This window comes from Echiichthys vipera, assembly GCF_963691815.1.
Source record: "Echiichthys vipera genome assembly, chromosome: 19".
NCBI classification, from domain to species: domain Eukaryota; kingdom Metazoa; phylum Chordata; class Actinopteri; order Perciformes; family Trachinidae; genus Echiichthys; species Echiichthys vipera.
The window spans coordinates 8,917,785-8,930,281 of NC_139844.1; the positions used below are offsets into that span (position 1 = coordinate 8,917,785).

The 12,497-nt window shown below is 42.8% G+C and overlaps 1 protein-coding gene across 6 annotated transcripts in view; it reads right to left on the minus strand.

Annotated features, from left to right (window-relative positions):
- The window catches only part of afdna (afadin, adherens junction formation factor a), a 105,985-nt gene that overhangs the window by 12,662 nt on the left and 80,826 nt on the right, over positions 1-12,497 (minus strand). For all 6 annotated transcript variants that reach the window (XM_083934171.1, XM_083934170.1, XM_083934172.1 and 3 more), the window contains 11 exons: positions 10,715-10,780; positions 10,541-10,614; positions 8,680-8,798; positions 6,610-6,810; positions 5,734-5,825; positions 5,352-5,549; positions 4,913-5,063; positions 3,748-4,156; positions 3,311-3,555; positions 3,008-3,222; positions 2,744-2,923 (listed from right to left, as the gene is read on the minus strand). In XM_083934171.1, coding sequence (XP_083790297.1) covers positions 2,744-2,923; positions 3,008-3,222; positions 3,311-3,555; positions 3,748-4,156; positions 4,913-5,063; positions 5,352-5,549; positions 5,734-5,825; positions 6,610-6,810; positions 8,680-8,798; positions 10,541-10,614; positions 10,715-10,780 — 1,950 coding nt within the window. The remainder of the gene's footprint in view (positions 1-2,743; positions 2,924-3,007; positions 3,223-3,310; positions 3,556-3,747; positions 4,157-4,912; positions 5,064-5,351; positions 5,550-5,733; positions 5,826-6,609; positions 6,811-8,679; positions 8,799-10,540; positions 10,615-10,714; positions 10,781-12,497) is intronic.

The window sequence follows — 12,497 nt, forward strand, 5'->3', positions numbered from 1 at the left end:
CCGCTCTGCTACTCTAGAAGCCTGTCAAGCTTTGGGTTTATGATTTTGGAAGCACCCCCCACCACCACCCCCACCCCCAGCAGTTGTTTTGAGTGGACAAAGAGATGGACAGCTTCCCCCGCAGCCAGACAACATCAAGTGTCCCAGGACGGCCTTCTCCATGACCGACTGCTCTTTAGCTAATCATGGCACACGCCCTGCCTCCAACCCCTCCCCCCAATGACACAACGACAGTAAGTCCAGATGGGTGGGGAGAGACAGAAAGGAAACACGGGCAGGTGGGCAGCCCAGACAGAAAACAGGAAGTGATGTAAGGGGCAGGGGGAGAGGATACGCGTCATTAACAGGAAGAACATACCAAGTCTAGAACAGAGATAGCTGGGACAGCATTCTGCTGCTGAAGAAGAAGAAGACAATAAGAGTGTGAGAGAGGGGGCAGATAGGGAGGGAGGGAGGAAAAGGAAAATACCGAAATACTGAAAAAGGAAGGCGTGGAGGAGATATATCTAAAGTTAGAAGAGGAACTGAGGAGTAATAGAAATTAAAGAAGGGAAGGAAGGACATACAGTAAAGTGAAAACGTTGTTCCTGCACTAGTGGCTATTACAGAGCTCCTAAATCCACCACCATCCAAATCCACTTAACCAGTTTTTAAAATATAACTCATTACTTATTTTAATTGTTTTGGGTTAATTATATTTTAACTTTTGGATTATATACATAAACGTAAAAAAGTCATTTTAATACAAAAATTGTAACTTGGAGAAAATCACAGCTACATTACAAGATGTTCATACTTTTTCGATTTAATAGCCAATTTAAACGCCATTTTTTAAGCGGTGGAATAATCTTCACACGAGTCTGCATCCGAGAATTTAAAAAAAAAATGGTTATAAATTACTATGTAGCATATTACATTTTTAAACCTTTTTAGGACCAAGAAGAGAGCACATTGACAAAGGTCCTCCGCTGCCTGCTATTTATAGGATTATTGTGTGCACGCTTTATCATGTGGTGGATGTGTGTTTGTGTGAGAACCACAGTGGAAATAAGCTTTTTGGATTCATAAAATCAATTAATCAGACTTTTTTTTTTCATTATGTCAAGTTGGCAGCTTATTTTTATCCACAACGTCCCTATTTACTTTCTTTCTACAATATTATTTCAAAATTTAGTGTCATTCTGACTATGTGTACGTTTTCGCGCCTTACTGATAATCTTTATTGTTCATATTTTGCCTTTGTTGTACTTGTTTGTGCTACAAATGCTATAGATATCATATATCTGTATATAGATATATCTTCTCTTTTCATAATGATGGACCCTTTTTTTAACCCTCACTTCTATCAGTTTATAGGGACTTGATGAAACACAAATTTATTCAGAAAAAAGGCCACCTAAGCACAATATAAACTAAAGTTATTCAAGTTTGTATGAATCCAAGCACGTGAAACAACAAGGCCTCTGATATTTAAGCCCTCTGCAACAGAGCTGTGATTTGGGGCTAAATACTAAAAATGAACTTGACCTTCTCATCAGATCCGTCATTTTCATGTTTCATTTTCACGGCAAACTGTAAATCAAACGATATAAAATCACGCACTCAGCTGCAGCCTCGCAGTCTCGACCCTTTCCAGCCGTACAGACCGGCCCACATTCACCACAGAGAGACTCAGAAAATAATAATAATGCTACACAAGAATTAACCTCTCAGGAATCTCAGGAAGCAGAGGGAATTTACCTGAATCTATTTTTTGGACATTTGACAATAGGCTACCGTGAAGATACCCGTGAAAACCACAGCATCATCAGCATATGTAGAGAGATGCTCTGGCTTCAGCTCCTTCACATCAGTGTTAGTGTAATACAGTATAAATAAAGATGGGATGTAATTATACCTTTGGAATATCTATTAACAATCATATAATCAGGTCAACAAAAATCCATTAAGGATCTTGTTGAAATGGGACGGTCATGGTTCTTTCTTGCACGCTGCATTTGCATTATATGGGAAAGATGAAAAAGAAAAGTTAACTTTAAACTAGTTATGACACAAGTTGGTGTGTCTTTTTCACAGCAGATGTTTGCTATAAATCATGATGTCTTCACCCGAAAGTACGTGTTGCTTCACAGTTATATCCATATGATGTGAATGCAGCATTAACAACACCCTCGCCTGCCTGCCTGCACCCTCCCACCCCTTCCCACCCCTCCAGCCAATCAGATTTAAGCAGCTCAGCATGGCAAAGCGATGACAGAAGCATGTTGCAGATGCACATTGCAGGACATTCATAGTGGGAGCCACAGAGGAATCCATTTCCACCTCCTAGCGTTTGAAAGACGGCTCTGTTTCCCCCTCAAACACCCTGTTTTCCTGTGACTCGCCCTTCCTTGTGTGCTGAACTACAGATTTGTTTCTGAACTGTGAGTTGATGGACATTTTATAACGTGAAGTCAGAATTTCTACCAAAACAGCCTTTGCACATAATACGATTTTCTGTGCTTCTCCTTTTTTTTAAGATCTACTACTTCCTCCAGGAGTTCCTGTAAAGTTTACCCTTCTTCTTCTTCTTCTTTTATCCTCATCTCTCCTCGTCTTTCCTTTATTTTAAGTTGCTTCATACTCTGTCTTCTCTCTCTTTCTTTCTTTCTTTCTTTCAACCTTGCCAACTACTGTCTTCCAGTCTTTCTATCCTTTCTCATCCCGCCATCACCACCACCAACACCCCCACCCTGGGTCTCACCCTGGCTCTCTTCTCGGCCTCTAGCCTCTGCATGATCATCATGGTGTCCACATCCTCGTCATCCTCCTCCTCCTCGTCCTCGTCACTGTGCTTGGACTCCTGCAGTCGCTTCTGGAACTGCCACTCCAGCATCAGCTTCCTCAAGCGGTCGCTTTCCTCCGCCGTTCGCTCCGGCTTCGACTGGAACACAAAAGTACTCTCAGAAACTGGATATGGCTGCACGAGTAAATCCATCGCTAAGTGTTTGCCTAAATTGTGTCCTACCTGGAGCTCCTGGATCTCTTTGTCCAGCAGGTCGACGATGTGAAGCTGCTGCTGTTTCTCAGCTTTTTCACGGGCGTCCCGTTTCCAGGGGTCTGGAGACAGACTGTCGCTGGACGTCAGCTCCTCCTTACTGATGGTGATGTACTGCAGGTCTCGCCTCTCGATGGTCCGCGGCTGTTGCTGCGGTAACAGGTCCCTGATTACCGTGTCCATTCCTACAAGCACATTTTATTTATTATTTAAATATGTTTGCATGTAAAAACACAACACGTTAAATGTAAGAATGCGATTTAAGCGTGTTACCGGGGTTGGAGACACTGGCAGGGGGAGGAACAGCTGATCGAGGCAGGCTGGACAACTTCTCCGGTCTAGATGGGGGAGGTTGGGGCTGAGGGGGGAGGTAGGGCTGGGGCGGGGCCACAGAGGGCAGAGGGGGCTGGTGGTGAGGAGGAGGCATGGATCCTCCGTTGTTGTGAGGTTGGACGGGCATGACGGGGTTGGCCCGGATCTGACCCAGCTTCCTCTCTTGCTCTCTCCTCTTCCTCTCCCTGGAAATCGCCATTATTTTTAGCACTCATTTTTTTCAATACCATCAATTTTAGCGAGTGGAAAACCTTTATATCTTTGTTGTGCCTGTTTAGCCATCTTTCTTTCACTTTTTTTGTTCTTTTGTTAAAATCCTAGGGTTAAATTAAACGTTCCTTTTTCAACCTAGTAATAAAAAATGAAAGAAACCTCACCTCTCTTCCTCCAGCCGAGCTTTCTCCTTCTCATACCAGCGTTGCTGCTCCTCGCGTTTCTTGCGGTCCGCAGCCTGCTGGGCTGTTACGGGCGTGACGGCAGCGGGAGGCGGTGGGAGCGGGAGCTCAGGCTGGGGTTCATAGGGGTCGTAGGCGTCGGGGTAAGTGGCCGGTGGTGGGGGCGGAGGAGGGGGCAGATCAGAGCGGGAAGGCGTCTGGGCCGAATGTGGCGGCGCAGCATGAGGGGCGTTGGGCGTCTTCCATCGACCTGGCCCGGTCTTCTGGTTCTGGGTCTTGTTAGAGGAGGAGGAGGAGGCTGAGAAGTTGAGATGCTCCTGGCTGGACGTGGATGACTCCAAAGAAGAGGACACCTGCGGCTGTTGGGTCCAGTGGTCAGGACCTCCGACACCTGCAGACACACAAACACAGTCAGCGGTCAGAGAGAATGTCGAAGGTCAATTCTTCCAACATCTCTGTTCGTCGGGTCTGTTGCCTTATTTGTGACCTAAGCACTCATATCATCAACGTATCATATCATTAAAATGATTGTGATCCCGTCTAAAATAGTTAAAACACAACGTTTCCACAGATTGCGGCTCCTCTGCATCACTGTGTCTTAACATGCATTCGAGAAAAGACGGAGAGAGAACTTTGGATTCAAACGCTAGTTTGGTCTCAGGTATACATTTGACATTCTGTGCAGATAGAAGATTTATGTGGGATAACAAAAATGTACTGTGGTCACAAATGGGGCTGGGGTCCATGATGAAGGGAGACAGCAGGTTGAAAGTAATATTTTTAGCACTCAAAGTTTCCATGTAGCGTTTTAATTAGAGAGATGAGAGAGAAAAAATAGTCAAGAGATAAAAGCTTTACGTAGTCTGACTTGTGTTCGTCAATCTGAAAGGTCATCTGATCGAACAAAATGAATTACAAGTGACCCACATTTTGTCATTTTCATTCGTCATTCTTAGTAAAAAAATATTGTGATCAGTTTTTTTGTTATATAATTGTGAACATTAATATAAAATGTAATTACATTTATTGGGAACATTTGGATGCTGAAAACCCACTAAACTGTTATATAATCCGGCAGCTGATACATCATCAGGTGCTACAGTCCTCTTTTTGTCATCCGAGGTCTCTGTTTTCATTTTCTTCTCACCTCCTGGTGGACCTCTCTGGTAGTCCAGATCTCTGTGTTGGTAGTCCAGGTCCCGGTGCTGGTACTCCTGCTGGTAGTGCTGCTGCATCCGTTCATCTGGCCTCAGAGCTCCTGGTGGAGGGTACAACTCCTCCTGAGAGTGGTTAATCCGCTGGGAAGAGATGAAAAAACGAAAGTAAGAGACGAGAAAAGGGAGGCAGGAAATGAGATGAAAGAAAAGGCGGTGGGATTCAACCATTCCCTGACCTTCAAGACCATTTTGTTAGGTTTTTCTGTTCATTACATGTGATTTCCACAACTTTGCAGGGGGAAAACGAAACAAACAACAAACATCTACTGACGTACACAACATATGAAGCAAAAAAGTTGAAAAATAAAGTTTAATGAAGCTATTTTAGGTATTTTTTGATAATAGAGTTGGTGTCTGAAGCTGCTCTACCTGCATGCTGTTGTTGTGGATGTTCTCCACCACAGGGAGGCGTTCTCTGTCCTCCATGCCCTGCCAGTGCTGCGAGGGCCCCTGCCCAGGGCCAACCACCCGATCCTGACTCTTTGAGGCCGGGATGGTGAAGTACTCCCTGGGGTAGGTCTGGGTGGGGATGGGGTACGCCTCTGGACGCGGAGGGGAGGGCTCATCCTGAAAAAAACAGCGTGGAAAGAAAATATTTTAGACGCCTTCCCAATACTAAACAGACAACACAGTGTCAGGAAAATTATTTCCACATCTCTGGTCTAGATACTCTGTGTCCTTCAGTCTCATCCAGTCTGGTGGCACATTCCACATAAAGACGCCACCAGGCTTCAATCCTGCCGTTACTTACGTCTGCACACAGGTTGCCGGTGGAGACGGAGGTGATCTTGGTGCCAGGTCCTCCGGGGTACACGGCTTTTCCTGCAGGACTCTGACCCTGATCTGGTGACGGGGCAGGAGAGAAGGTCGTTTTACAAATACATAATGCAACTGAGAAATAAATTAGGGGTTCAAGGGAGTCCACAACGAATCCCAAACGATCCAAAATGATTACTGAACGTGGTTTCTGGGGTTGTTTTTTTAAGGATTTTGCAGACACAGTGTTGTTGCCCAAAAAGTATCGTGGCACTGTGTTTTCATATCAGGGTGGAGTACTTAAAGAATAACACTAGTGTTTAGTTTTTTTTGTTTTCATTACTGCCCATGCCAAGTCTAAACCCACTGACTTTTGTTTTTTTTTACCACAGAAACTTTCCATTTATCTATTTATTTATTCAGTCAAGGTCTACTGAAGCTTTTATGTTAATTTGCTGCTTAAACGAGGTGGACATGTTAGGGATGTGTGGTACAATTTTGCATTAAACAGATGAACTTACAACACTGTAGTTAAATATAAAACTGAAACATAGATCATTTTCTCAAACACTCATTTGAATTCATCATTTAAATTGGGACGAATGGACGTATAAAAAGGGGACATACCGGTCTTCTGCTCATTTTCAGGTTCATACTTGTATTTTGGGTTTCATGTTTACTTGCTTTAATTTTCAAAAACATACATCATAAGCTGGAAAAACTTTAACAGGTAACTTGACTAATAAAAGATGGATTTAAAGCTATTTCATGCTCAGGCTCAGTGCGCTTTATGTGGTGAAAAACATTTGTTTTGACTAAAGATACAAGCAGAAGAAATATTTAAAAAATCCAGTAAGAATGTGGTGCTTACTGGCTACGTTGGGGCTGGAGCGGTGGTCAGCTCGGTTCTTGAGAAGCCGATCTTCGCTGCTCATCTTCTTTGGTTCGGGGTAAGAATCCCACCCGGCCTGCGGACTCTCTGGAGAGCCGTTCTGCACAGAGTTGTTGTACAGCTCGAAGCCTTCGCTCTTTGGTCGCAGTTTCCCGTTCTTGTCACGCCCTCTGTCTGACGCTGGAAAGAAGACAGAGAAAATGAATGGTTGACGTCCCATCCTTTGAATTTGATGTTTGTTGAGCACATTTATTGCATTTGGGATAAAAGAACCGTTTTAGATGCTTTTCTTTCTTTTATTGAATTAATTTGACAACTTAAGATTCAGATTTGTGCAGCACAGCATTAAGGGTTGTGAATTTCTTGTGATGTTCTGAAAGTGTATGCATTAAAGTGCCCCCTTATAGTTGACAAATGACCCACCTCCGTAGTATTAAGGAAGTGCTTTTTCATGGGCCATTACATTCACCTATATCTGTTTCAAAATGGTTATTTAAGTTGCTGCAAACGTTCCTTTCCCGTCTCTGTATCTACGTTTGCTTGCTGAGTCTGTGGGAATCTACACTTTGGTGAAATTAATGTTGGGTAACTGGACAAATCAAAGAATGACCAGCGTCCTTCACAGCTTGGTGGTTCAATTTCACTGTCTGCTGGAAAACAAACTGTGGTCAAGGGAATTTGGGAGGAGAAAACCCCCGTTAAGCGTCATCCTGGACCACTGGCCGGCCAGAAGACTTCCTTAATGAATCTCAGGTCACATTCCAGCAGACAAAGAGCAGCACACAGCCAGACAGCCCACTGAACTCTACTCCATGTGTGTGTGAGTGGTGCAGGCACACATGCAGCTTGTCTCAGACACACACACACACACACACACACACGCACACACACACACACACGCGCACACACACACACACACACACACACACACACACACACACACACACACACACACACACACACACACACACACACACACACACACACACACACACACACACACACACACACACACACACACACACACACACACACACACACACACACACACACACACACACACACACACACACACACACACACACACACACACACACACACACACACACACACACACACACACACACACACACACACACATATATCTGGCTGTGGCCACAAACACTCATTATATTCGTCAGTCTGCAAGCTGTTTTTTTTTTTACTGCGCTGCAGAGAAGACAACAAGGCCACACTGTCTGGCCAAGTCTGCTTCTCTTCTTTCATCCACAACACCAAATTACTGCCATTAACTAATGCTGGAACTGACAATAGTCCTTTATTACAACTGTCAAACAAGAGAAATCTGCAGGTTTTAGGAGTCAATCTGAAGACTGTGATCTTTTTAAATGGCTTTTAATTTAAGGCTTTTATATTATTCTTGATTGATTGAAAACAGCTGAAACCCATTTTGTTTTTCCACTGTTTAAAAGTGGACCTCCAGCTTCATTATCGATGAATTACTTGGTATTTCTGGATGAATTGGTTGATTTTTAGGGCTACAAAAAAATCCAGAAACAGAAAATGTGCATCACAATTATTCATAGCACAAGCTTACGTATTTAAATCAACCCTTTTGTCCACCAACAACCCAAAACCAAATATATTCCATTTATCTGATATAAAAAAAGAAAGTAAATCAGCTAATCCTCACAGTAGATTGACATTTTTGCTTGAAAAACGATCACTCGATCATCAAAATCGGTGTTTGGGATTTTCTATCGATCAGATATTCGATTCATTAAAGTGTTCTGCAAATTATCATTGAGTCACAAAAAAGATACAAAGTTCTTCAAAAACATGAGGAAAAAGACAAATTAATAACAAAAAAGCAGATTTTGGTTGTTGGTTCCTGTAATGTAATGTTTAAGACTAGAGGGAACTTGTACAATAAGAAACATTTTGTGAGAAGTAAGTTTGAAGTATAAAATAAATTGTAAAATGAGCAGATACTTAAATAAACTCTTTTACAAGCCCCTGTAACAATTTTGCATGTGTCTGTGAACTCACCTCTTGGCATCATGGGACTGGGCTGGTTGAGGAGCGTAGCCAGGCCGTGGTAAATGGCTCCCTGTTTGGCGACCTCCAGAGTCACAACTGAGCCCGTCCTCGTCATCAACTCTGCTGCCCTGAACACAGAGAGAGAGGGAGGGAGGGAGAGAGAGAGAGAGAGAGAGAGAGAATATGAAATTTGCAACACAACTTCAAGAGATCTGACACACAGTTCTCTTCTACGCCTCAATATTTAAATTTCCAAATTTAAGATGAACTCAGATCTTGTACTTAAAGCAACGGTCCTAATAAGAGTATGGCACTTAAAATGTAAAAGAAATCCACCAGGTTTTGAAACTCAAAAATATTCAATTCTCATATATTTCTGATTAAAGTCTAACCAATCATTTTATTTGGTTATTTTGAGTCATTCGTTGCTCCGTTTCACTTGCGCTGCTCATGCTGCGTTCCAGTGCAATGGGAAGTCTGAAGTTTTGGACCTCCAACTAGGCAAAGTGCACTGGAATGCCTGTTAGAGTGGAACTTCCTACTAGTGAATTCAGGGTAGGTCGATCTCCCCCGCGTGCGCCAAATGGTAGGCTAGGTCCCCTACATTGGAAATAGCCGGTTCCAGCAAACAGCGGTATTTTTACGATTGACTGATTAAAGCCTTCAAATTACTTGTTATTTCATCCGACAAACAGTCCATAACCCAAATATATCACATTTATAATAATATAAAACGAAAGGCCCAGAAAAATGCTTCAATGCACATTTTTTCCAGAGGATTATATTTATCATTGCCAGAGACTCAATTTACTCTAATTTGGCTACAATCCTGCTAACACACACACGTTATTTTCTGTTACAGCCCCATGTGCACAGGACTTTAACCACAGCCTATAAATAGTCGAAGGGCAGATCACACACACACTGTTCCGTAATGAGCCATGTTTGTTTGATTGGCTGAAACTCTGATGCCGAGAATTCTTTCTGGAAATATCTCACATTTATTAGGCTGCAAATCATCTTAACCTGTTGGGAGTCACCTGTCAGAGAGGAGAGGAGATGACTGCAGGATGATACCGGGACTAAAACATTCATCAGATGAGTGCTGAGTTGACCTGACATGAACTGATCAAATAAACCCCTCCCACCTGCGACCTGCACGCTAAAAAGCAATCACGCAAATGATTTGAAAATCCAGTTTGACACGCAGAAAGCAACAACGCTGAGCATCAAGTCTGTACATGCAGAGAGAGAGAGAGAGAGAGAGAGAGAGAGAGAGAGAGAGAGAGAGAGAGAGAGAGAGAGAGAGAGAGAGAGAGAGAGAGAGAGGAGAGAGAGAGAGAGAGAGAGAGAGAGAGAGAGAGAGAGAGAGAGAGAGAGAGAGAGAGAGAGAGAGAGAGAGAGAGAGAGACAGAGACAGAGACAGAGACAGAGACAGAGAGAGAGAGACAGAGACAGAGAGAGAGAGAGAGAGAGAGACAGAGACAGAGACAGAGACAGAAAGAACTGGATTCACTTCTGTTTCCAAAACATGCACACCCTTTTTTTTCTGCTTGTGTTACAGAAATGTTGGAAAAGTCTGCACAAAGTGGAATGTTTTAATGCAAGAACCTCAGCATGTTCTCCGAGGTCTCCCGCCCAAGACGTGGTTATCAGACGTCACGGCAACATATTTGACTTTTCATATGTTTTTTAAGATTTGTCATCAGACCGTGAATACGTCAATGCTGTGCGGTAGATGGTTGAGCTTATAAAGAGGAAAACACCACATGCACCCACTTCTCCTCCCTGGTGTTTTTTTATATCTTCAGCTGGGATTTTCAGCATAAAAGCACAAAAATATCAGCACTAACTGGACCGCTGTCTTTACCTCTCTTGTGATAAGCCGACCAGACTGCGTCCGTCCACGCTCAACAACTGGTCACCTGCAGCCAGACGACCGTCCTGCATAAACACACACAAACACCACAGAATGAGTCACTGTGTGTGTTTTTGTCTCATATTCTGTGGTGGTTACAGTTTTTTTTCTGTGTGAAACACTAACCACATCTGCTGCTCCTCCTTTGACAACAGACTTGATGTAGATGCCCAGCTTCTCCTGACCAGCACCCTGCAGAGAGAGAGAAGAAAAAAGACACAGAGGGATTTATCTACTGGATGTGAACTAATGAAGCAACTCTCATTCATTCAACCTTTATTCACTCTCGAATTATTGAGGGCTTTCCTCTCATTTTCTTCATTTTCAAAAGACCCACTAATGACAGCACTTGTATTTGCTGCTTCGTTGAGAAATACGATCCAAGTGTCTGTGGAGACTTTCCCGTGCTAAAATCAAACGTGCCGCACAGTTAGTGACGCTTTATTTACGTTTTACAGTGTGGAGCATGTGAAGGCATCCCAGCGCATTGCTGCAGGCGAGAACTGCCGATCTACTGATGTCATACAGTCGACACTGTTCAGTCTCCAAAGAAAGTCCCAGAGACTCACCTGCAGTTACATCCTACTGCCAAAGAGGCCGCTAGAAACAACTCATCTCAATTCTTACAGATTATGACTTTAAAGGCTTTATAAATACATAGAAACCAATGCCTGTCACATTATACTGATGGAGATAAAAAAGAGATCTTGATAACACATATAAGAGAAAATAAAAACAAGAGTGAGCATTAGGACGCTTTCATGCTGACAGTTGAGCTGTGGGTTTCACCTGAGATCAGGTCGAAAGATAAATGTGCCGATGAAGTCATGAAAGTGGCATTCTTGTATTGTTAGCAAGAAAGCATGAAAAAAACAATTAAAAAGCCCACACACACTCCGTGTAGTGACGAAATCTGGAGCACTAGGAACGGAAATGAAGGCAATCGTTTCTGCATATACGACATTCAACGGTTAAAAAAAAAAAAAGACACTTTGTTTCCAGCATGCTTAATAAAGTTTTGGACCACAGGGATACGCTTGATTCAACTGGACAGGAATTTAAAGAACGGACTTGCACTTATCGACTCTCTCAAGACATAAATACAGAAACAAAAGTAACATTCAGCAGCTCTGACTGAATAATCTGGACGAGGAGGGAGTCGAGCACCACCAGGACATTTTTTACACAACTATTCAAGAGTGCTGACAGTGAACAGAACAGGGCTGGAGTGGAAAACTATGGTTTCCTGAATACAGAGCCTCTTTTATCTGAGATAACAAGTTCAGCAACATGTCAAACTGAAACATTTCAGACATTTATTACAGAGCCTCCGAAGCCGTCAAACACATCTTTCCCTGCTTATATTCTAGTCAGTCTTCTTTGCTGTGTTATAGCAAAATTTGCTGCTGAAACAATCAAATCTGTTTATTATATGTCATAATAGTTTATTCAAAACAAAATCTTATTTACCAGGAAACAACAGAGCAACAAGGAACGGAAATAGATATAAAAAGAAGCAGTAACACACACAAATGTCTGAAGTGGGTAGGTGGTTTACAGTGAGGCAGAGCTCTGGCATGTTATCAGATGTATCAAACGCTTTCTTTACCATCTTGACATGTTTATCCTCAGAGTTTGTGCAACAGCAGGAGCAGAAAACCAGACAAATATTTCTCAAGTCTTTCTACACAAGAAACACTCCTCTGTGCTAAATATGAAAAAATATTGTTTCACTTTGAACCAGGCGTGTGGCTCAAGTCGTTTGGTCCAAGTGTGAAGCAAGATTCAAGTCATTCTTCCAGGTTACGTGAAGTCAACTTGATCCAAGTCACACAAACTTGATCGCATTTGTTTCATAATTCTCAATCATTGTAGACTGGCGTCCTGTCCAGGGTGGACCCTGCCTCAC